Here is a 24,574-nt window from a genome sequence, read left to right as displayed (position 1 = left end):
ATGCCTGGACTACTCTATAAAATTAACTTGCTTTTACATCCAATTCAGTCTGCTCTGCATTTGCTCTGAACCATACATAGAATGAGGACAGAAATAAAAAAAAACAATTTAAATTTATAAAGCTAGTATGAGGAATATAAAACGTATGGTTAAAAATATCCATGTTGATATTGCAACCAACCCCAAAACCTGCAACAATACCTTATTGCAATCTAGTTATCGCTAAATTACTCACATAGTAAGTGGCCAGACAACGCTTTGAAGTTAGTTTGCGAAATTAAGAGGTATTGGTTTTTTACAGTACAGATAAACACACACCTTGATAAACTTTATCATTTGCCGTTTTCATTTAGTTTTACTTTTACATTTGAACTCGCCGATTTTGAAACAAGATGTGTAACGCTAGAATATCAGTGCCTCCGTCTTTTCTATCATTCAACTTACCAAAGATCTACAGTTTTTTTATTCTTAGTAAATTCGCTATTTTGGTTACCATTTTTTCAGTTGTTGGATCGAGTGAAAGTCGAGCCGATAACGAGTGCGATTGTGGCTGGAGAAATTTGGCAGTAAGTGTCGAATTTTCCATTTAGGTATTTTATCGGAATGAATTATAAATTTAACATATGCAGATACTAATTTCAGCTTTAATAAGCCGGGGTCAGGAATTACTAATTCCAAACTCAAGTTTATCCTCATTTCCATATTGCATGCACAATTGAGACAGTGAGAAATCCGATAAGATTTTTTTGTATAAAACGTGATTAACTCTATTATAGTATTGTTATTGCTTCTACGTTTACTGAGAATGAAAAATATTCATAGAACTTCCAGTAAAATAAATATTCTATTGATGATAAAATTTTCGTGTAGTTGTGTCTATCGTTGGATAGATGACAGATCATGTTGATTTAAAACAATTGTTTAAAGCTTATGAATTATATTAAAATTTGTTTATGGAGCATACACCGTACAATAAACCAAATCATAATTTTATCAGCGTAAGTATGACTAGTTTTAGGTACTGCTACTTCATCGCTAATTTGCATGATTTAATTTTCAATGTGCCATTTGTTAGCGCGCATTATTGTCTATTAAAATGTTCACGTAAAAGTTCACGTGCTTGCAATCATGTATAATATATGCTCGTGCTTATTTAGCTTTAGAAAATATGATAAAATAGAAATTAATGTTTCAAAACTGCAACTGCTTTTTTTTAACACAAGCATTAGGTTAATTCGTAAAGATGCTAATTAACCGATTTTAACTGGTCGACCAGACTTTTTACTCTAATATTTTCTTCAAACGTTTTAGTTATTGTTTCTCGGAAATGTTCTATTGTTGAAAATGGCATTTATTATTTGCTGTTTATAGAATGTAGCAAAGCAGTCTATCGGAAATATAGATTTTTAGCGTTTACTTTTTTTACACTCTGATGCAGAAGCTGGATCCGCCGTTTTTGTAACATTGTAAAGTTGCCTGCTAGTTTGAAAGTTTCAAATCGTGTATGCTATCCATTAGCAAATTGAAGGCTTTTAGAAAATTGCCTAATTTTCATTTCGTCGAGGTTTTTATTTATCGAGTTAAGAGTAGGTTGAAAAAATTACTCAAGGTACCTTTTATTTTAGACTAAAGTTTGAACAAAACTTCAACCTTTAAAATATTTATAAGATAAATACACACGGAGCTAAAGTAAAGAAATTACTTATTACTAGCAAAGTAAAAATCTACTTTCCGCCAATATATTTGTGGGCGGATGTACGGTGGCAGCTTCTAAAATACACAGCTCCTCCTCCTCTCCTAATAATTTCGTCAAAGACAATGGTCTTTAAAGGTAAATTGTGTTAAAGAAAGGTCAGAAAATAGCACTATTGAGTAATATTAACTTTGAACGGTGTAGCTATCCAGATTTCAGTGCCTATATCATTAAACTTCTACACAGTGGCACACTTAGTAGCAAAAGAATAACGGTAGAAAAGAAAAAAGAAAAATATATTTTCACTAATTACTACGGTAAAAACGACAGCGAAAGAAATAATACTCACATTTAATTGTTAGCAACATTGCAGTATAAAATATTCTGCTGACTTTTTAGTTTTAATTTTTAGAGTAAGAGCTTCCAAATAGTAGGAGGTAATGAAACGGGAATAAATGAATTTCCTGCAATGGTGGGAATCGTCAGTTTTAGTACCAAGTCGCTCGTTTGTGGCGGGCATATAATTTCGGATAGATACCTTCTATCTGCTGCTCATTGCGTATTTCAAAAAGATCCCAACGAATTAGCTATTTTGGCTGGAGATCATAATATTACATCAGGTCAGTTTGCAATTCACATGTTTTTTTTAATGAAAGAGACGCTCCCTCTTCTTGTTTGCTAAAGTAGAAAAATCTCGACTAGTAATGCAACAAATAGTTACGTTTTGGAAGAAAGTGATAAAAAATGACTATACATTGTAGGAGACGATACATTATATTCTGCCCTTTATAACATAAATGCCTATGAAATACACCCTGACTACGACAGTAGCATTTATGCCAATGACATCGCTATATTGCAAACGACCAAATCTATTGCTTTTAGTCAATATGTAGCTCCGATTTGTCTGCCCTTCAAATACGTTGACTACGATTTTTCTTCTCAGCCTGTTATCGTTTTAGGTAAGTCCCGATATTCACCTTTCTTAAGGTTGCAAATAAATTCTGGCCACTACTAAGCAATAGAATTAACAGTAATTTGAACGTGAAACAATTTCAGGTTGGGGTCAACTTGAGTTTTCTGGTCCCACTTCAGATGTTCTAATGATGGCATCATTAAACGTTTTATCAAATGACGAATGCTCAATAATCGTAAGCGAAGCACTTGTGCCTGAAGAAATGTGTACGTTTGCTTCAGGTAATTTTGCATTATTAGTAACATTTTAAATTTGGTCGTCATCCAAATATATTGCTGCCTAATACAGATCGATATATATTTTTTTAAATTCTATCAAAACTTGATCAGGGAAAGACTCTTGCCAGCTTGATTCAGGTGGTCCACTTTTATGGACTGATGTGGTTGCAAACAGAATGCATTTAGTGGGAATAATTTCCCATGGTCTTGGCTGTGCCTCAAATGAACCCAGCGTGAATACGAGAGTTACTCAGTTTCTGAGCTGGATTGTTGAGAGAACAAGCGGTGAGATTTAACACAAACAATTTTTTTAATCATATATATTCAAATCGATTGTGGTAAATTGATATTACCGAAAATGTTATTTAATTAATTGGTTAAAAGCTTAAAATAAATTGTTAAGTTGATGTGAAATAATAATTATTTTATATTAATGTTTCAACTTTATGGCAGATGCTACATATTGTTATATGTAATACATGAAACCAAGGAAAGCAATAGAACTGAAGTTGACTTAAATTGGCAAACCTAAGTTTTGAAATATTCTCATTTGAGGCGCCAAGCCATATTAACATATTCAAGATGAAGTTAAGTATTATTAGGATACTTCAATAATAAGACTCACATAAACCAATGCATTTTTTTAGGAGAGCCTTTGGAGGTGGCCTAAAAATCTAAGGAATCACGCGTTTCATACTAATTTTATTATTAAATAAATACTATATGCTTTTTAATTTCCTACCTAATTTAATAACCAAGATAGCGAACTTTAGTGTTAATGCTTCGAGCTATACTAGAAATTAGACTAATGCATGATGTAGAGAATAAAAAATGTCCGAACAAATAAAAAAAGTTATATCAACTAACTTTTAAAGCAGCAGTAAATCAACGTCCATCCGGTTCTTTTCAATATGGTGAAAAAATAATTAACTAAGCCATTTCTAAAAATACGGAAATTTATTCACGACTTATGTCGCGAATGTTTCATCACTCCGAAAGTTCAAGCCCAGGAAATTCGATAGAATTGTTGCGAGAGATTCACTTAATTTAGCAAATGGACTGTATTAGAGATCCGTTGCTTGGTACAAATATAGTTTACTTAAGGCTCAGTCTCTCATTCAGAGGTTCAGAGAATATTTTTATTGAAATATAAAGAGCAAGTTGAATTAGGATTTGTAAAATATAAAATTCATCTACATTTTACATGTAATGAATCTAACAGAAAATTATGAGTGATTCATATTCTAAATTGAATTGTTTACGTTTTAGGCTGAAAATATTATGAAAAATACAAAAACAACACTAATTGCGGAATACGTTATCATCCATTGCGTTCACAAAGAAGATAATTGCATTTTAAAATATCTCTGGATCACAAATTTAATATAATAAAACAAAATTGAGCGGCACTATGCTAATTAATCGAACGCATAATCCAGCATACTTACATTCAATTAAAAATGCATTACATGCAAATCTACATTTCAATATCTAGATTGAGTTACACGGAGAAAACAACCCTCAATGATATTTTACGTTTTGTCGGAAGGACAGGAACACGCGGTGAGTAAGAAATGTGCGATTAAACCATTATATTTTCGGGTTGCAATTAACAGAAATATTTGGTTTCTAGATCACGGATCAATTAAAATGCGGCATTTTCCCCATTTGTTTATTTCAGGAATGCTTATTGGGAGTTAAAAATGTTTCAATTGGCAATCGAAGTGTTATAAAGTCGGAAACATTTTTATTAAACTATCAATTATCAAGTATCCCAGTGTAGCTTTTTAATACCACCATCCATCCAAATTCTAAACCATTAAGTTTGAAATATTTCGACACAAATGTAGTGAATGATTTTAAGCCAACAATTCAATATTAATTCATTTGAAGTTGTATAGTGTAAAATGGAAAGAGGATATTTATTTTTGCTGATAGTGACAGCGCTTAATGGGCTACACGTTTCAGCAACAACATCGGTAATAGATCAAATTGTTTAAATGATTTATTGAAATCAATTAAAAAGTCTATCACTTTCTGTGTGCTTAATGGGATTCACTTGTTAATTAAATTTAATTACTATTTACGGCCTATAACAACACTTACCTATGTCAATGCAAACAAGTTGAATTCATGCATAGTTCATGATTTTTTCGTTCCCGATCAAATAAAACATTGATGGCACAGGATTATTCGGGCTGATAATTAGTTCTCATTTTAGAACAGCACAGTTCGAGTTTATCAGTTAATAAATTGTCCCAACCAAAACCTGCGTATAGATCTCAGAAACATTTCAATTAACTTGGAAAATGATACATATTTTCTTGGTTTTGATATTGATGTACAGGAAGATATTGCGGAAGACATGAAGGTAAGTGGGCATATTCTTCCAAGAACACTCAAGTGGTTTATTGTGTATCTGCTGAAAATTACTAACTATTAATTAATATTGCTGAATTTTTATTCGGGTAATTTTATTTCATACTCTCATTATAAATGTATCAATATAAAAGTTTGATATATGTATACACAATCTCATTTAAAGGGCAAAATAACGTAATTTATTTTCAGTTATATAAAGGTAAAGCAACTATTTCGTTTAATTTTATAATATTTTCATACTTTCAGTTAGAATTTTCAATCACCAGATGTTTAAATAGGGCCGCGCCAGATACTTGCGAACAGTTTCACACTTTTACCGTACCCTATTTCTGCAAGATGATGCTAATACCCGCACCATGGCTAGAATATCTGAAAAGTTTAGAGCCTCCTATTAGTTGCCCAATTAGAAAGGTAAATACTCAGTTTCAGGTTTTAAAAAATACCTAGGAACCAGAGGAATCAAATCGGTTGTATTGAGTAAAGTTACTTTGTTTGCCATGAACATGATAGTCGGAAAAAGCTGATAAAATTGATAATACAAAATCTTTAAAAATAAACTTAATTTACCCATTCCAAGCCCCTTTTGAGCATATTAAAATTACAGAGAAATCATTCGAATACCTCGAAAATTGGACCAGAGATTTGAAGGAATTTTCAAATTGCAAAATTTTCGTTCGACATTTGATATTTGGAAGCAGTTATAGAGATCAAAAGCTCTTATGTTGGAGTAGTGGTCAACTTAAAGAGATAACTTCAAAATTAGGCGAAGGGAACTGAATGCTTGACGGCCGGCTGGAAATAATTCAATTATAATCCTTAGAGGATTTTAAATATACAAACGACTCTATTAAACCGAAGGCAAGGCTTTAATGGATAAGTCTATTATATTTACCTTTAATCCTCTGGTGATTTTTAGGGTAAATATGTTTTGAAACAGAGCATCGCGTGCAGTTTAAAAGAAGTTAATAGGCTGAAGTTTGGAAGAGGATATTTCTTCAGGTTTACCATGAAGGAGATTGGGATGAAAACAAACCAGTTACTATTTTGCGCCAAAGCTGAGGTTTCATCTTAAGTTTTGAGAAATAAGTAATACGTAACATACTTTTTGCTTAAATTGTGTTATTATCTAATATTCAATAAATACCTTGCATTAGCTGATCATGCTTTAGTGACGTGTGCAAATTTGAAAATAAATAAACGCACTTAAATAAGTTTTAATACTCGTAGTTCGAACATCAACCCTTAAGAGGAGTGTTCTCTGAGTCTGTATTTTAAAGATTTCAGTACTATGATCCTAAAATCCACCAAGAGAGATTCGAGATGTTCTCAGTTATCTAATTATTGCGCGTTAATCATCGCATTTCAGCAAGCAAATGTAATTTTTTTTACAGCTAAAGTATCACTGTTGCGTAAAGACCTACAAAATGATCAGTTGTAAAAAATCTAAGCGCAGCGAATTTCTCATATACGTTTCTATTCATGGAGTGGACTAATTCAGTGGACTAATTCTACAATTCGAGATTTGATATATAAGTGATAAACTGTCTTTAACTCCATTGAGAGCATGCTGTGCAACTTTTTATGGACGCAAACATTATCAACCCAACATTTATGAAGTTAATTCGACGTTGGTGTTCATTTTAGTCCTAAATGACCGAAAAACTCACCAGTTTATTCTACATGTGTTCAGTCCGCTTAAACACTTATTATGTTTTATCTTTAAAATATGGTATACCAAATATTGTTGCAAAACAACAGTTCTATCAAAATAATAAGTACAAGTTATAAAAAGGCAATAAAAAAAGTACAAGTTATTTTAGCGATTTTACCAAACTTTTAATAGCATGTGATTAAACTGCAATGATTCATCCAAATATTGAGGCTAAAATTGGTGTGCCTATTGTATTACCACGAATATTAAGCTTCATCGATAAATATTTGAAAAATTTGCAATTTGCCCTGCAAAATTTTATGCTCCGTTCCCATGTACCAAATTTAAATAATAAAAATCGGCAATAAAAGTCTCTATTATTGGTAGCGCAAAAAAGAGCGAATTAAAAGAGTTCATTTTACGCATTTTCAATCAGTATTAATGTTGTTTGTGAATACATTTAACTGATGAGAAATGCTCACTTTTATTAACTTTGAATATATAAAATATAATTTTTATTGTTTGCTGCATCATATGACAACCATATGGAAATGTTAATAAATGGCTCTGAAAAGTTGGTAATATGCTCAACGATGCAAGTTTTTAAACAACAAAAATTAAAACCCTGATAATTAGTAAAATTGGATTTATTTGCCATGCTTTATATATTGTCTATACAAAATGGATGGTTTCATCCTACTTATTATCACATTTACATATGACTAGATGAGAAAGTCAACGTTGCTCTTAAAAATTATTTAACTTTTCCAAGACGAAGTCTTGATTTATTACAAAAATCTCCTGATTTACAACTGGTAAATATTTATAATATGTACAGCGTTTTGATGATGCATTCTTGTACACTTATTGTCATGGAAATACATGGAAATAGAAGTATTTTGTGCCATTTGGATATTTAAGTAGGTACTCTAAACGATATGTTTATATGTGCACCTAAATACACAAAGATGTAACATAGTGTATCTAAAAACTGGTAAAAAGTAGTGTAAAACATCAAGCAAAGAGTATCAGACATTTCTTATTGGCTGAATATTGTAATTACAAAACTACGTCTGAACACACGAAAGCAAACTCTTGCTTATAAGACATATCAGCAGCTAGAGGACGTAGAGGGAGATCCTATCAAACACCTCCCAAAATCCTCCAAATAGAAAGGTTTCATTCAACCTCCAATTTAATGATATTTACAAATTAAGTACTTGCTATATTAGTAGAAGTCACCTAGAATTAAATAGGAAATCACAAAAATGAACTACTGTAAATACAGATTCTGATTACAAAAATACAAATAATCGAACAGCAATGTTTGTATCTGATTACAAACGTGTCGTTTGATGCAAAAGACTTTAGTCAGTACTGCTACTCAACAATAGATAAAAGTATTGGCGAACATGTTATCAAAATTTATAGTCACATTTTATTCTGAGTAAAAAAATTCGATCAACCAATTGATGGTGAAAAATATTTGATTGCAATTTCGATAGACAAATAAAATCAGTGCTTTCAACTATTGTTAAATCACAAGCATATAATTAAAAGATGGACGACTCTAATATCTAAATATATCACAATTTAGATAGTGAGGTCTTCCCAGTCTTCTGTTTGCCTTGGCGATATTGTGATTAATATAGTGGAGATCCTGGAGAGCTGATCGTGGATTCGAGGAGCCAGTGGATTTCTTTCTAGGTCCACACTTTCCAACGAAGGCGCTTCAGTCAGGTTGTCTACATCTACATCTATAAGCAAAAGTTCATATTTTAGCAATAATTATTTGAATCGCTTAGTTAAATATTGTCTGATTGCATTAGTATTTCGGCCCCTTACCCATGATTTGATTATCGCTGGCTTTGAGAATTCTTAGTTTGGGCATTTTAAAGGAACAGTTTGGCAATGACATAAAACTGTTGTGGGAAATATCCAAAGTTTCCAGATTGCCCATTTCGGCACACTCCTCTGGAAGTTTCGACATTTGATTATGGGCAAGGTTTAAGTCTGGAACAAGACACAATATCAATATAATTTCAATTAAAAACAAATTGTGTTAAAAGGATGTGAAAGTGGTGCTAAGTCAATTATTATTACCTGTAATTAAATTAAATTTAACAGCAAACTTAGGAGGAATTTTGGTAATCACATTGTCGCTAAGATCACAAGTTTTCAATTCAGTGTGTCGCATAAGATGGTAAACTGCATCTGGAACTTGCATCAACTGGCAGTTTGAGAGATCTGAAATAGAAATTACTTATTCATTTATTGCAAAACATTCCAAAACCTGGACAGTAACTTCAGCGTAATAATACAAAAGTATTAAGTAAAACTAATTTTAAAATTAAAAATTTTTCTTGATGGCATGGTTCCTGGAGTAATTTACAATTTGGTTGCAACTAATTAACCAAACAGACCATGATATGTAATTTAAATTGCAAATAAAAATGTAGTAATGCGAATTCGCAGTTGTGTGCCAATGTTCATCATTACATAAGGACAGTTTGATAAAACACCCAGCAAACATTCACTCGCTCATTTCTGGGTTAGCGTAATATTGTTCTCAGGTTTTACTTAACAGACGGGCTGTAAAATTTTACGGTTCTAATTGTCTAGTTCGCTCTCATCATATTGAGGAAATGATAAGTAGAGCAACGTTTACGCTATCACAACCTAGCTAACAAATGGGAGCTTAACAAAGAAATGGATTGTGTTGGTTCTTTTAGGATTGTGATCGATAAGTAGGATTATTATGAAAAAGCTGGCTTGTCCAGTTACCTAATCTAATTCGGAGTATTCTGTCACTTTCATCCTTGTATATTTTCAAATCATACTATGTAGCAAAAAAATGTCACAAATACCTTCTGAATATAATTGACGGGATTATTTTCTAATTTTTTTTTTGCTGGAATGCTGAAATTTGCTAATGTTTGAAAGAGATCGTTCAATCATCGGAGTTTAACACGAAACAATGTGATGTGTTTTATATTCAAGTCCATTTAAATTACACTTCTGTCGAGGTTATTCAATCACGAGGTGACTCACAGATGGTCAGCGAGAGTTAATAAAAGATTATATAAAAAGCTGAAAGTATATTTTTTGTTTTGGAAGGCAAATTTTAATGGATTTTTTCAATTCCGCGGAGGCAAAAAGTCAATAATGAACCACAAGGAAGATTTACCTAAACATTCACTTTCTTTTGCCTCGTCACAACGATTAATCACTCTTGTAACAGCGTTCGCCATGTTCCGTTAGTTCAGATTCACGATACAACAACCAGTGCTAGAAATAGGTTTGGAGACGTGCAAGTACCGTCTATCTGTTCCGTGTTCTAAATTTATAAAAATGTAAAAATATAAATTTCACAGTGTAATAGTGGAATATCGAGCTTGCGGCTTTTTTACCACAATCATGTGGTATTGAGAGGATACAATTTTTTAAAGTTTTCTTTAAGAAAGTAGTTCACTCTTTAGTTGAACATTTTTGGCACAACAAGTGGAAACTGTAGCCAAACTTAGTTAATAGCTTATTACCGGTAGTTCAAATCTATTTATAATTTTCTAAAGCAGAAAGCGAATTTTCAACTGTACAATTTTAATTGAATGCCGTCGCAATATTTTGTGATGATTACAACAACAAGAAATTTCGCAAATGTCCTCCGCACTTATTTAATAAAATACACAATTTGGAGAAAACGCAGTATGTTTAGAAAAAAAGTGTTTCTAGTTTTGATCCTAATAAATATATTCGTTTTTTAAATTTACATTTAATTATTCACCTGATTTATTATCCCTAAGTGCACATTTTTAATGCTACACAAACCAGCACTGTTTGTTTCTTTTTGAGTATATAGATATAGCCCTCAATAAAACAATTTGACTTCAATTTATTGATTATTAATTTATTAAATTTTGAAACAACTAAAAACGAAACTAAGTAGAACGAATTGTAGTCTATTGCCTAGTGGAACACATTTTCTGATAAAATGATTGATTTTTTTCCTATAAAATTAATTTCTGTGTGTCATCCGGAAAGTCTATTTTCATTAGTCCATTCGAAGTGGACAAGTTCCAGTTTTCGATACAAAAGCTTCAAAGTTTTAACTTTACATATTTGTATGCTGACAGAAAATTAATTAAATTTGCATGAAATCATCATGATGAAAACTGTACAAATATGCATTTTTCATTTGAATTTTGAATCCCGGCAATAATTGTATATTTTTGTAACGTGCCATAAATTGTTAAATCCGGACGGGAACGGAAAAATTTATGGTGCTTGGCGTCTGAGTAAATATTTTGTTATTTGAGATCGATTAACCTATTTGCGAACTCTTTACATTCCCATTAATGATAGCCAAATGATACAAACAGCGAAGTAAGTTATTTAATTTAATTAATAAAAACTCAAACAATGTTTTTCACAGTGTTATTCGCTACCGTCCAAATGTATGTTCGTTGTTGGTTTGTCTTAGTGTATGGCCTCCGCAGTTTGTCATACATATACTTTATCAATCGTAAAGCATGAAGTTGGATATTTTAGGAAAAGAAGTCTGAAATCTGATAAAATCATTCAAAAAAATTATTATTTAATTTGCAAATATTCATAAATCATTGGTAGCTTTTTCTCCTTAATCAATTAATACGTTCGATAGTAAATTTATTTTGTTTCGCAGTTATTCCACCTCCGACTTAAATTATTTTTATTTAAAATTTAAAGTAGTTTAAAATGCTGTTGAGGCAAATTTGCTTATTAACACTACAAATGCCCCTCATTTAAGAATATTGAGACAATTACCAACAGATTTTACTGTAAATTCTTAACAACTCAAAAAAACATCGATAAATTTAACTAAAATAACTATTAGAGCCAACTTTTATTTCCATTTGCTTGTTGCATTCTTAATTATATTATTTGCAATATTAGAAACTTAAAAGTAAATTCCTATGTTCATTTAATTAGAAAGGCATAATGTGTTAAAAACATCAACTGAAATGTACGAAATGTAGTTAAAAATTCGATAATTTTTTCCATTATGGGTTTAACGGAATTGCACCTAGCAAAATAGGAAGCAATGAAAATGCCGAACGAAGCGTAATTTTTCTTTTCCTGGTTTTTGTTACACGTATGTACGCAATAAGTGGCCTTTCATTACCATTTATAGTTAAATTAAGCTTCGGCGGTAATAAGAGTAAAACAGTCAGTTGCCTTGAAATTGGTATTCGTCAGAATAAAAGTGAAAATAAAAACACTTGAAATGGGTTTGATGAGAATGTCTAGACTTTATTGAAGCAAATTAACCGTTTTAAATACGAGATGAAAGAAAGACGACGATTTTTCTTATAACTTGGAAAGTGTTAATGAATCATGGATTTTATGTGTTTTTGAAGCATAATGAGTTATTTTTCTTTTAATTTTTTGCCGATTAACTGGGGTTTCTGTGTAGGTATACAAAACTAGGTAGTTAAGCTTCAGCAAACTGCATGATTTAGACGAATCCTGTAAACACTAACAGCTACTTCAGTAGATACATTCATGTTTTTATGCGTACAATCGCAATTAACCCACTTACTTTCTATTTCATTTCCGCACTATTTAATTATGTTTTAGATGCTATAAAACGGCAATGGCCCATAATACCCGTTATTTCTGTTAAAAGTGCAAGTAATTGGAAATTTTACTTTTCTAGGTTAATTAGAAGTCTTCGTCTTGAGCATCAATTTTGTTTCGCACGCAATCATATGTGATATATGAGTGAAAGCAGCTATTATTTTCAATAAAAGACCAGTATTTACCAAGCTCTTTTGTATAGAAACTGTTCAAAATTACCTAATTCTTGATTTTCTTGAGCTTCTTCACATCTTCCCACTACCCGGATTACAGCTCGTCCAGCTAATCTGGTACTAATCATCATAGCTACCATTCTGGGGTCTTGCTGTTCAGCCTCAGCTTCATTAGCCAGTTGACCGTCAAATTGAGCCGGAGGACGCATCTAATATAAAGCAATGATTAGTTGTTATTTAATGTCTTTCGCAATTAATGACTTAAAAGAGAGATTTAGCAATTAACACTAGAAGAAAGTAAATTGGATGTTTTTTTTATTGCCAACAAACGATTTTTTTGCAAATTTTCAAACTTTTCCTGCAGGTTTCAGTGGGTTTAATAAGAATAACATTTAAGAGCAAAAAGAACACAAAGATAATTTTTGCTTTGCATGATATCAGCAAATTGTTCCATTGGTAGCAACGGGAACACAAAGCAAATGAAGTTCCCATATCAATTGGATCAGAATACAGTAATTAACTTAATAAACCTCAATAATCTTCGTAATAATACCGCATACCGACAAGGTTCGTCTGTGTTCAATAAAATGAGGTTGCTCTCAACATAATCTTTATTATCTATTGTCGTCAGTATCAGATAAAAGATACACTTTCATATATCCGCATATTCGTTCAAAAACTCAATGAAAAATTAATTAACATTTGCAGCAAATTGACAGAAAAATACGGATTATATTTCATAAATTTATATGTATTGAAAATATATTTATATCAGCAGTTTTGCGAACTTCAGGATATTAATCCGCATTAAAAGAGTTCATTGTTACAACACAATTAATGGCAAACACCTATTTACCCACCTGTTGTATTAATTAGCAACAGGTGTTATTGACATTAGAAAATCCTGTTGGTTTAGTGACTCCTGGCTTTCCAGGAAAAGACCAGCATTATGTTTTGAAAAATCAACAGCTAAAAATATATTTTATTTAATAAGCTTCAAACTAAATATCATGTAAATAAAAACGGATATTTTAATAATTTTGAATAAAACATTCAAATAAATAAGATTTCAGAAAGCATCTCTGTTTACAAACATCGTCTCGTGTATTCCATCAGATCTAGGACATCAGATATTCAATTTAAAAGTCGCAAGACTGTAATTAAGATAAAAGTTTTAGCGAGATTAAATTTTTATGATCTTCGATTTCAATTTGCGTTTGATTTTAATATCGAATACAAAATAGGCAAAAGCTAATTTATGTATTTAATTCTGTAGGTTGGAAAGTGTATATATGTAGAGTTTAGACTTGATCGCGCATGGACAGTCACATTTTTCTTTTAAATTACAAGCAAAACCACACTGGAACAGCTGCGATGTTAGAAAGTAGTGATATCTGTGGAAAGCAGAAAAGGAAAATATCGGTAACAAAAATTATTTAAAAAAACGGGAAAATAATTTAATTTAAAAAGGCTGCAGGTTGAGTAAGTGATGGTTTTAACCGAAACAGGGACTGTCCTCAATATATCCTTTCATTTCCGGTTTAAAATCAATTTTTAAGCAAAAAACTATATAACACACATTTAATTGCAATATTAACAAAGCAGAACACCATCACAAGCACGCACCTTGAATTTGTTGATTGTCTTGTTCGCTAACTAATCCTGAGACTTGGGCACTGTTTCCAGTTAAAATCGAATGTCTTGAGCACAATTAATGCAGAACTGAAACCCAAATTTCTATTGTCTTAAGCCAGACAAAACTAAATCTGAACACCTTTGAAATCACTTTCGAGTGCGCGACGCTCAAATGTTTTGGTTCGGGCACCGCGACGCCGTTTTATACGCGACGGCACGATCGTTCTTTGTTTTCAAATCCTGACCAATACCCCCGATCCGCTAAAGCAGATGGTGCGTAGAACCTTTCATGCGCTGCGCTTCTGTGGATTTTCCGTTTTGTTTTCGCACTGTACTTTGAGATTCATTTATGCTATTTATGACAATACTGTTTGGATTTTAGCAGGTCATTAATATCATGGTTTATCAACAATCGGTTCCAGATAGATATATTTTTTTCGAATTAACTATAAAATCTTAAATGTTGTAATTTACCTTAATTACCAGTGCTGAGAGTACTTAGAGCTATTATTATTTAATTAATGTTGATATCATTTGCATATGGATTGTATATTTTACACTTGCAAGACAATTTTCAATAATAACTTCGTCTTCTTGTTCCAGTAACTAGGCACTTCCGATATGTAAAGGCCCTAAAACTATCCTTCCGATCATCTCAAGAATAAAAACCTTTTAGTATTTTTCCAAAATGTGTAATTAAGCCATTTTTGACCTTCAGGAAAAATTGAAGCTGTATAAGGAAATATAATTTATAATTTGACACTAAAGTAATTGAAATCAAAGTGCTTTAACCCTGAAATTTATATTTTATTTTCTTTGTTCAAAAACAAAGACCCTTATTTGCGAAAATGCAAAAATCACATGAACAAAATACAGATTTTCGTAAAAAGTTCCGACAACAGCCTGGCACCCGTTAACACCAATAACAGACGTAAAAGAATATTTTTAGAATGAAGCTGGCCAGACTCCAAGATTTTCTGCGAAAACCTTTTGATTCAGGTCAGGTAAACGCCTTATACCAAATGCGCAGTGTTTTTGCCAGAGGAAATTTTCCTTAGACCGAAATGTGCTGTGAAAATTATTATTAGTCCGGCTTTGCAATTATTTAAGAAGCATTTTCCATGCTGATTTATTGTCATGTTTCAATCTGGAAAAGGATTGATGTTTGCAGGATTTTTCGAAGATTTTAACAAAAAAATTCGGAAGCCTGTGTTTTGTTGAGGCAAACAAAATTTCAATTGCTTAGCAGTCTGGGATCCAACCTGGAATTATTTTACAAGATCTCCACTTTAAATAATCACGCTTGAAAATAATCCACATAAATACAGAATGCATTTCTGCAGTTTTCCCTTTCCTTCAAACGTTTCTTTTAAAACATGTGGGAACATTCAATAATAAAATATCAAGTATTTAAAAATCTCAATTAAATGAAAATAAATTATTTTTGTTATTTATATCCACTTTGACTATGGCAGCCAAAAAAATTGTCTTTTTGAAGCAATAAAATGCATGGCAATTAATCAAAACCGTGGATGTTCAAACAGGTAAGTACGTAGAAACAATTTTCAAATACTCTTAAAGCATCCACGTGCTGATTATTTAAATAGAAAAAAATATGTATCAATATAAACAAAGTATGCATGTATAAACCATTCAACTACATGTCGTTTGCGATTGGCCCAACTTTTGAAATGCAAAGTCGGTTTGTTTATTTGATTGCTACCGTGCTCAGTTTATAATACAGCTTCTCAATTTATTGCCAGTATGGCTTTCCAAAAATAAACTGAGGATGTAGACTTAATGCCACGGGTAAAACGCAGCTTCTACGAGGTCAAAAAAGATATTTGGTTTTCTATTTCTGTTTTTCCGTTGTTATATCAGTGGCCAGGATGTGTTTTGATTCCGACACGTTTTCCTGCATCGGCGCTCATGGTTTCATTAGCGCAGCTTTTAGTAACACGAAAGCTTCAGAACATTCAGTAATTTTTTTTATCAATAAATGAAGACGGTAATATGCTGTTTTAAATATTTTTCAAATAGACTTTTATATGCTTTAAAGGCAAATGCAGCCAATCCAGAACGCCAATTTCTCTAATATAGATATAATTATAATAATTGTAAGAACAATTTCAGATCAAATCATCCAATTACAATTTAACCAAAACCCGCTCTAATCAGATGGAAAAATGTTGCTACTACTCAGTGAATTAAAACATATGGAACATTTTCTTGCTGCGCATTAGATGTAGATAGAAATCGGCTATAATACTTTTGGCTAAAATTAAAGCATTAGAATATTCGACATTCTACCATTTCCACGTAAATACTACAAAATCATATTTCAAAAGTTTTTGGCAAGGATTACCTATCGTAATAACCAGACTTCCTTTGTTCCGATGGCAAGGTGTTGAGCAAATGCGCCAAATCAAATACAATCTAACGAGTTCATAAATTTATTACATATACTATCAGTCGCGTACTTAAAACTAACAATAAATCACTCATCAACCGAACGAATCATAATGAATTATAATTAGAGTCGCATTTCAGCTACATTATTATTATCTACTTTTCAGGTAAAAATGTGCGAAACTCAATTAAATTTAATGTCTAAAATTGAACAAGAACATTTTAAAAATCTTATAATTTGACATGATTTTAAAATGACCACTTTCAGCTCAAACCTAAAAGTATCGATACACCGACAACGGTGAAATTTTGAGCACTCTGTATATCTGAATCTAAACATACACAAACACGTTTATGGGATGTACTGTAAACATTGGAACGCACTGCACCTAGAAATTGAGAACGCATTTGGAAAACACGTTGTCTGTTTTACTATTAATATGTCTTGATATTTCTCAATTACAAAATTAAAAATATAATAATAAACATTACGGTTTTCTAAATGTACATTTCTACAGTTGCAATAAAAATATACGCAACTCATTTCACTATTATTAATAGTTGAAAATGTAAAATTAATAAAAATTGCCAACAAAATTGAATTTTAGAAACCGAAGGTTTTAGAGGAGAATAAGGAGAATTTTCTTTTTGAAAAAAAAAATTTGAATAATAAATTACCGCTTATTTCAGACAATTAAAGTTTTCGCCATAACGAATGGAAAGTGCCCTAATAAAATTTCATTTCGAATCTCACTAGCATTATGATATTATGATACAAAAGTGTATCTACTTAATTTTATTGGCAAAATCGAATTAGAATGTTTAATTTTAAATTAATGAATTTACGAGAATGTCAATTTTTGCAACCAAAAAATGAGCAACCTGAAAGTTTGAAAATAGAATCAAATTTAAACACAAAATTATTGCTACTATTTTTATAGTTTATACAGTTCGGTTTTTACACTAACCATTTTTCATAGCATAGCTTTACCATCGAGAAGTAGATGAAGAATAAAATGATAAAACTTGAAAATATTATAAATATTCAGACAGAACGAAATAGAAAATGAGAATTATTAGGAACAATGAAAACGCAATAGATGCTCTGAAAGAATCAAAAGCAAAACAAACCAGTTTTAACGGCGAAATCTTCACTCGTTTGATAAAACAGTTATAACTGCATACATATGTAGGTATATATTAAGTTTTAACATGAATAACTAACACAAGTGAACACTAACTAGCATAAAATATAAAATATCTAACAATAATAAGCATAAACGGTGCACCAGCTTTGCTAAAGAGAAGTTTTTTGGAATTATATAACATATGTAATAAACTAAGAATCCGTTTTGTCAGTTTTTAATGTATGATTAAATCTATAGTTTCAATAGCAAATTACATATTCAACACTGTCTGGGATTTTTGTTCAAGGCAATAAATTTTTTTGGAAATTCAGCAACAGCAGATTTTTGGAAATTCAATCTTTATTTGGCCATCTAAGATATTGATAAATGTACGTAAATAAAGTATTGACTTTTACAAGGAAAACTTAATTGTTCTCATAAACATAATTAAGCAAATTTTAGTCTTTTTATCACCGCATATACAAAAAGCTATAAAGCTTTTTCTCAAAAAATTTTCCAATTCATTAAAATCTCAACTACTTTTAAACTCTAATCGGACTAGCAACCTGGAATAATTTCGGACATTCCCAAATAATTTTTGACTACTTGCCCGTCCAAATAAAACGGCTGACAGCAATTTTAGAAGTCATATCTATTTCGGAAGTTCTCCTTTGTTAAACCCGAATTTTCCTGGTTCTAATTTTATGTTGATCTGCCGCCAAATATTCACACATGAAAGTAAAAAATGTTGGGTTGTTTAACTTGGTACATGCCACTAGCCACTTATATTCTATATGCTGACCGCTATTTCAATTTGAGGAAACACGCCATTGGAGGCTGACAAAGCAGTGTACATAAAGAAAATATATATTTATAAGGTTCAATGTATCAGACATCAATGTTGCTTAAAAGTCAATCAACACTAGAGAGAAAACATGGAGAAAATGCTTCGAAAACACAATGTAGCGGATTAATAAATTGAGCAATCGTTTTTTCAGGAGATCAAAGTTTATCATTTCAAAATTTTGCAAAACTGTTAAGGGCGATGCGAAAATAGTCAGTCGCTCTTACAGTAAATTTTTCCTTTTCAAATCCACTTGATTACAATTCATATGAATTTTACTAGTAAATGAAAAACAGATAAAAATTCGGACTAAACAGAATGAACTCAACTGACCAAAGCAAAAACCCATTGCAAAAGAACTTCTGCAAGCCTACTCTTTCACTTGCCAAATTTTGCCCTTTTAAATATGGGTATTTGAAAATACCGCATTACAAAATTATTAAACAGTGAGGCTGACTATTAAAATCTTTGTATTGTCAATTTAGACGTTTTTCGCTATTCATTTTCGTTAAAAATATTTGTCAAGTCCGATACAAGAAAAAAAAATCATATTTGCTTTAAACTCAAATAAAAAAGTTGAATCTTTGGAATGGCGGTAGACGAAAAGCTACAGAAGCACTATTCGTATTTCGATCAATTTTTGCGAAGATCGAAAAGGGAATTTGAGGCAAAGCTTCACCAGGACATAAAGCAGAATTGTGCGCTGGATGATTTTGATTTGATGAAAACGTTGGGAGCTGGATCCTTTGGCATGGTAGTGCTCTGCAGGTAGACGGTAAAAACTACTAAGATCAGTGAGTTTTAATAGAATTACCCTGAATTGGAGAGCTATTTTTTATAAGCTACTATGCGTTAAATCATTGATTTCTTAAGCAGCAACTGGCACTTTTCATGTGCTATCCGTCCTCAATAATTTTAACTTTAATGTAATTCTCTAACACTGCTTCAGCTGTTTACTTCTAATTAACTAACAATATGAGAATTAAGTAAACAATTTAAAGAAAGAAAGGACAAATAAAAAACAATAATTAACTTATTAATTTGTAAAACTTGAAGAAGCTGTGGTATATAATTTAATTACCTTTCAGAGACAAAAGGGATAAAAAGATATATGCCTTAAAACTGATGGAAAAGTCGAACATAATCAAGACCAGACAGCTAGTACATACTGGAGCAGAAATTAAGTTAATGAAGAATTTAAAATTTCCATTTTTTATTGACATGCATGGATTCTTCATGGTAGGATAATTCTAGACATATTAGTTGCTCCAATAGCTTGTTAGAGCTTTTTTGAAATTAAGGCCTGAAAAGCTAATATTTGGCTTCTTCAGGATAACGTCTACGTAGGAATTTGCATGTCGTTTGCAAATGGAGGCGACATGTTTACCCATTTGCGGGAGCAGAAAAAATTTGACGAGTCCATGTCGAAATTCTATGGCGCCCAAGTTATTTTAGCTTTTGAATATCTGCACCATCTTGGGGTAATTTATAGGTACATGATCACTTTATTAAACTGGCTGAGTACCAACGAAAGATGCTGTGGAAATCTAAAACACTTATAGAGATGCTTCAATAAAATACTCGAATTCGTGATTTACATCAAATAATTGATTGTAATCGAGAATCAATTGGATTCACTTTTCCCAGTATTTTTTACTTGAGCAACAAATCGAGTCCAAGCATACATAACGCGATGAGGTTGTACGGCCATCAGATATAATAATTTTTTAGAACAATTCAGACTGGTGAAAATCAATTAGTTTATCTGGTGAAATACCTATCTGAATTTGTGGAAATTTTGCATCCTAACCTTTTCAGGGATTTGAAGCCCGAAAACATATTACTTGATCTTCAGGGATATTTGCGTGTGACCGATTTGGGATTTTGCAAGAAAATCGACAACACCAGAACATACACATTATGCGGTAATTTAATGTCCTAACCAATCAGAGATTCAGAAATCGCAAAAAATTTAAAATAAGCAATAAAATTTTCTAAAGTACTATTTTAGGTACTCCTGAATATTTGGCACCCGAAATCATATTGAGTCAAGGCTACAATAAGTCCGTTGATTATTGGTCATATGGGGTGTTATTGTTCGAAATGAATGCTGGATATGCACCATTTTACGCTAAAGACCCCATGCGATTGTATGAAAAAATCGTTGCAGGAAAATTTACATTTCCAGCATTTTTTTCAAAACCTTTGAAAGACCTTCTCAATAATATACTTATAGTGGATCGATCTAAAAGGTGAATTATTGAACGTTCTAAAAATAAATCTCGAAACTCATAATGACCTGAAATATTTAAAAAACGAAATAAATAAAAATAATGTTTTGTAAGCTATAGAAAACGACGAATTTTTTACGATTACTTTAAATTGCATACATATTTCGCTTCACTGATGTCACCGCCATTTTCATTATATCAGGATTTGCCAATTAGTCCAGAATGGCAAAGTGTATGCCGCATTTCCAATGATTATCGGTTTCTCAAAGTTTTATTATCCAGCAAGAAATCTTGAATAAATATTCTTTCAAATATATTGAGAAGTTCAGTAATTAAACTCAAAGTGATTAAATCTGCATAATTATGTTATAAAATATCTGTACCGCTATTCAGACACCAAACAATCGCCAGATGATTCAGAATAAAGCTATCAATATAAAGCTTTTCACTATTCAATTTGAGATTTAAGAATATGTGCTGTTTAAATTTGCGTAAAACTTGAACTGGAAGGATTTAAAATTTTTTTATTTTTTGTATGAAATGTGTCACTAGTTTTTCGTTCATATTAAATTCGCTCCACCATATCAGCTAGAATTTCACTTTTTTTTCCGAATTTCCGAAATTTCTTTTATTTTTAGCAATGTTTCTCGATTCATTTCAGTTTATTTTCTAAATCTTTTTTGTCGTGTTGCTAACATTGACTTAAATAATGCGAATATTCCATTTTTAGATACGGTTTGTTAAAAAACGGAGTCAAAGACATTAAAGGACACGATTGGTTTAAAAACACAGATTTCGATCAACTGCTCTCGAAGAAATTGGTGCCTTCGTATATTCCTAAAGTTGAGGATGAAACCGACACCAAATATTTTGAACCTGTAGCTGAATCGTTAGTGGTTAAAAAACGACCAGTCGACGAATTTGCTAAAGAATTTGATGAAATTTTTATAACTGCTCCATAAGTAAATGGCCAAATTGTTGGGCAAATTTTTGTTGTTTTTGTATGTGTTTTTTACCAAAACTTTAAAAAATAGGTCGAGTTTATGCGGAAATCAGATTAAATAAATTGCTTAGTTAGTCAGTCATAAATATATGACGTGCTTCATAAGTATGCATATAACAGTACTTCAACATCTAATTGGAAACTTGAAATAATCGTGAAAGATATATTTAAAACGCTTTACTTATGCACTGAATATTCATGCCGACGAAATTGGCATTTTTGTAATAATTTGCAAATTGAAACACGCAGCTTTGTGAATAATTGATGTCTACTTAAACCCAGAAAAAATGTATCCTAAATATAATTTCATGGTTTTTCTAACTATAAAATATAGGTATAATTTGTTCTTAATTCGCTTCCAACCAAAAGCGGCTTTAAGAAGTCTGAATTAAATTAATTCTTTAGTACTTTGGCGAGCTCAAATAATTGTTTTCGTTTTTACGAAAATAGAAACCGAAAATCATCTTTTGGTTTGAGCATTTCAGAAAAGTCGTTAGTAGCATACTACCTGCAAATGTGTCCCAAAGTTTGGGCACAAAACTTTAAACTGGCGAGCCACCCTGAATAAGAAAATTGTGAAACTGAAATTTTCTATTTGAAAAAAAAAACAGTGCTATTTAATAATCGCTAAGCTTAAGTAATACCTAAGTATTAATCGAACAAAAATGAATAGTGCAATTTTTTGTCTCAAAAGCAAAGGTAAAGCCTAACATTACGTTTTGATCAGTCTCCGTTGAACTAGTCACAAGTTAGTGGTGCAATAAATATATTTTTTACTAGACTTATTAATTTAGGAAAAGCCAATTTAATTACGTGTTACCTAAAAGTAATCAGTTTAATGAAGTTTTTAACATTTTAAAAATATCAGTTTGTAATAACAAGATTACAAGTACGTACTGTTTTCCTCTCATTAATTACTTCAATGGATTTAAAACCGGCTGAGTGCCCAAGATCACTAATATCTTGTTCTAATCAAATCCATGATAAGACATTTAAAAATAAACACATAATGACAATCCAAGCCAAAAATGTGCTGATATTGCTTGCAGATAAGTTACAATTTGTGGCATGACAAACACTACAATCAAACTTGGTTAAAGTGTAATTCAGCTGGAGAAGTTCGTTTTCTTCTGATTTCTTAACGAAAGTGCATATTGACTCATCTAGGAGCTCTGGCTTAAAACATTGCCGATATGTTACTGTCTGCAAACCTTCATGGTTTCCTAAAAATACATGTATCAATCAATAAGCAACAAGTGATCAGCTAGATATTTAAAATTTGAATCCATACTCGCACAGAAAGCAGCAAAACCTTGACAAATACAACTGCAAAATCGCACTTACTGATATTTTGGTAGGAACTGGTGTATTTAAGGCACACACTTCCGTCCAAACATGCCCTTGGTGAAACTTCATCATAGTCTATCGGGTTTTCACATTGTGGTGTTCCCGTGCAGAAATAGCAAGACTCCGGGGAAGCTTGAGATTCTATTAAAAACGAAACATGAAAATATTGGAAATCCAATCAAATCGATAGTTCTTTTTTGGCAAATAATTAATTAGGATAAAGTCCGTTGCAGCATTTGGATTTAAATTTAATTTTCTCATACAAAATGGAATACTTACGGATTAAATTAACTTGGGTAAAGATAACGAGCTTAAAACACCAATGCATCATTATGTTGAGGACTATTGAAACCTTATTTTGCGACCAGTGTTTATACCAAACTAATATTAAATAAACATCATTAATTGATTTCTAGTGAACGATGGATATACAAGTGTTGTTCATGAACCCACTTTGGAAAATTAAATACTCTTGAAACACACCTATTCACTTGAAGTGAATTAAGTTCGATAAGACAGTAAATTTAAGACTGAGCAGTGAGATTAAGTATTTACGTATTTTTCAACCACTTTAACTAAAGTCATTCATTCATTCAGCTAAAAATTAGATCCATAGGAGGGCAAAAATCATAGAAAAATCGATTAATTAAACCAGAAAACGCTAATGTAAAGCTTTTCTAAACCAGTGTCAAGCGTTTGATGTACAAAAAAGATTAAGAAAGTCGATGGACTGACTTGAATTAAGTATCCCAATTTTACGATAATAGAGAATTACTGATGGTTGGTCTTCCTGCTTAACTAGTTTTAGTAATGTAAGACGTAAGTAAATAACGAAACCAATAAATTCTAAACGACCACCAAAGTGGACATAGAAGCCGTGCAGATAAAGGTTGACATGTACAGTAGCGGTAGGACATCATGCGGAACTATTGAGGACCGTTTCAAAGGGAAGATTTTTATGTACAAAAGCTGACCCAAATTCCGATCATCCTATTCAAGTACGTCGTTCTACCGCCCAACGAGAACTTTCTCAAATTCGTAGAACTCAGGGCTTGAGCTGATTACAAGCTCCTCCCTACGCGGAGAATTTGGGGAAAATTTGACTCAAACTCCACCCAACCTGGGGGTGTGAATCTGTCAATAAATAAGGGTGAAATCACGGGCCGTACTGTTAGTTCAAATTCGCATTAGAGCAGCAATTATCAGTGATTTCGTGTTAGTGTAAAAATCAACATCAGGTGAGTTTCTCACAGAGTAGCCTTTTCAATA

General features: G+C 31.7%; 4 protein-coding genes and 1 long non-coding RNA gene across 9 annotated transcripts in view; 3 read left to right on the top strand and 2 right to left on the bottom strand.

Annotated features, from left to right (window-relative positions):
* Positions 1–278: 278 nt before the first annotated feature.
* On the top strand, positions 279–6,489 carry LOC109545925 (venom serine protease 34). Of its 2 annotated transcripts, XR_007280373.1 has the most exons (9): positions 279–566; positions 2,106–2,313; positions 2,455–2,655; positions 2,753–2,890; positions 2,999–3,172; positions 3,341–3,474; positions 3,535–5,258; positions 5,516–5,680; positions 6,186–6,489. XR_007280373.1 is itself a non-coding variant. In XM_048661316.1 (6 exons), exons 1-6 carry the CDS (start codon positions 393–395, stop codon positions 3,361–3,363), a joined length of 918 nt encoding a protein of 305 aa, XP_048517273.1. In that variant the 5' UTR covers positions 279–392; the 3' UTR covers positions 3,364–3,618. The 2 variants fall into 2 exon arrangements, 1 of the variants encoding a protein (XP_048517273.1); XM_048661316.1 differs by lacking the exons at positions 5,516–5,680; positions 6,186–6,489 and having other exon boundaries at positions 3,341–3,618.
* Positions 6,490–7,551: 1,062 nt separating this feature from the next.
* On the bottom strand, positions 7,552–14,539 carry LOC109543380 (leucine-rich repeat-containing protein 40). Of its 3 annotated transcripts, none has more exons than XM_019913067.2 (5): positions 14,336–14,539; positions 12,756–12,918; positions 9,024–9,167; positions 8,766–8,933; positions 7,552–8,677 (listed from the first exon to the last, which is right to left on the bottom strand). In XM_019913067.2, exons 2-5 carry the CDS (start codon positions 12,916–12,918, stop codon positions 8,514–8,516), a joined length of 639 nt encoding a protein of 212 aa, XP_019768626.1. In that variant the 5' UTR covers positions 14,336–14,539; the 3' UTR covers positions 7,552–8,513. The 3 variants fall into 3 exon arrangements, with proteins under 3 accessions (XP_019768626.1, XP_048517275.1, XP_048517276.1); XM_048661318.1 differs by lacking the exon at positions 14,336–14,539 and adding an exon at positions 13,570–13,673; XM_048661319.1 differs by lacking the exons at positions 12,756–12,918; positions 14,336–14,539 and adding an exon at positions 10,108–10,200.
* Positions 14,540–19,182: 4,643 nt separating this feature from the next.
* Positions 19,183–21,942, top strand: LOC109543377 (cAMP-dependent protein kinase catalytic subunit 1). The gene is made up of 6 exons (XM_019913064.2): positions 19,183–19,492; positions 19,813–19,963; positions 20,056–20,216; positions 20,543–20,649; positions 20,736–20,976; positions 21,686–21,942. The coding sequence occupies exons 1-6, from the start codon at positions 19,314–19,316 to the stop codon at positions 21,915–21,917; spliced, it is 1,071 nt and encodes a 356-aa protein (XP_019768623.2). The 5' UTR covers positions 19,183–19,313; the 3' UTR covers positions 21,918–21,942.
* Positions 21,943–22,534: 592 nt separating this feature from the next.
* LOC125502602 lies at positions 22,535–23,776 on the bottom strand. The gene is made up of 3 exons (XM_048661315.1): positions 23,585–23,776; positions 23,303–23,446; positions 22,535–23,181 (listed from the first exon to the last, which is right to left on the bottom strand). Exons 1-3 carry the CDS (start codon positions 23,634–23,636, stop codon positions 22,931–22,933), a joined length of 447 nt encoding a protein of 148 aa, XP_048517272.1. The 5' UTR covers positions 23,637–23,776; the 3' UTR covers positions 22,535–22,930.
* Positions 23,777–23,856: 80 nt separating this feature from the next.
* LOC125502603 overlaps positions 23,857–24,574 on the top strand; it is a 1,602-nt gene continuing 884 nt past the window's right edge. For both annotated transcript variants that reach the window (XR_007280371.1, XR_007280372.1), the window contains exon 1: positions 23,857–24,543. This is a non-coding gene — a long non-coding RNA (uncharacterized LOC125502603). The remainder of the gene's footprint in view (positions 24,544–24,574) is intronic.

The sequence above is a fragment of the Dendroctonus ponderosae genome, unplaced genomic scaffold (assembly GCF_020466585.1).
Source record: "Dendroctonus ponderosae isolate FM_Combo_2020 unplaced genomic scaffold, Dpon_F_20191213v2 Dpon_F_20191213_1, whole genome shotgun sequence".
NCBI lineage: Eukaryota > Metazoa > Arthropoda > Insecta > Coleoptera > Curculionidae > Dendroctonus > Dendroctonus ponderosae.
Note: the sequence above shows the minus strand (reverse complement) of the source record. Positions and strands in the feature narration are given on the sequence as shown.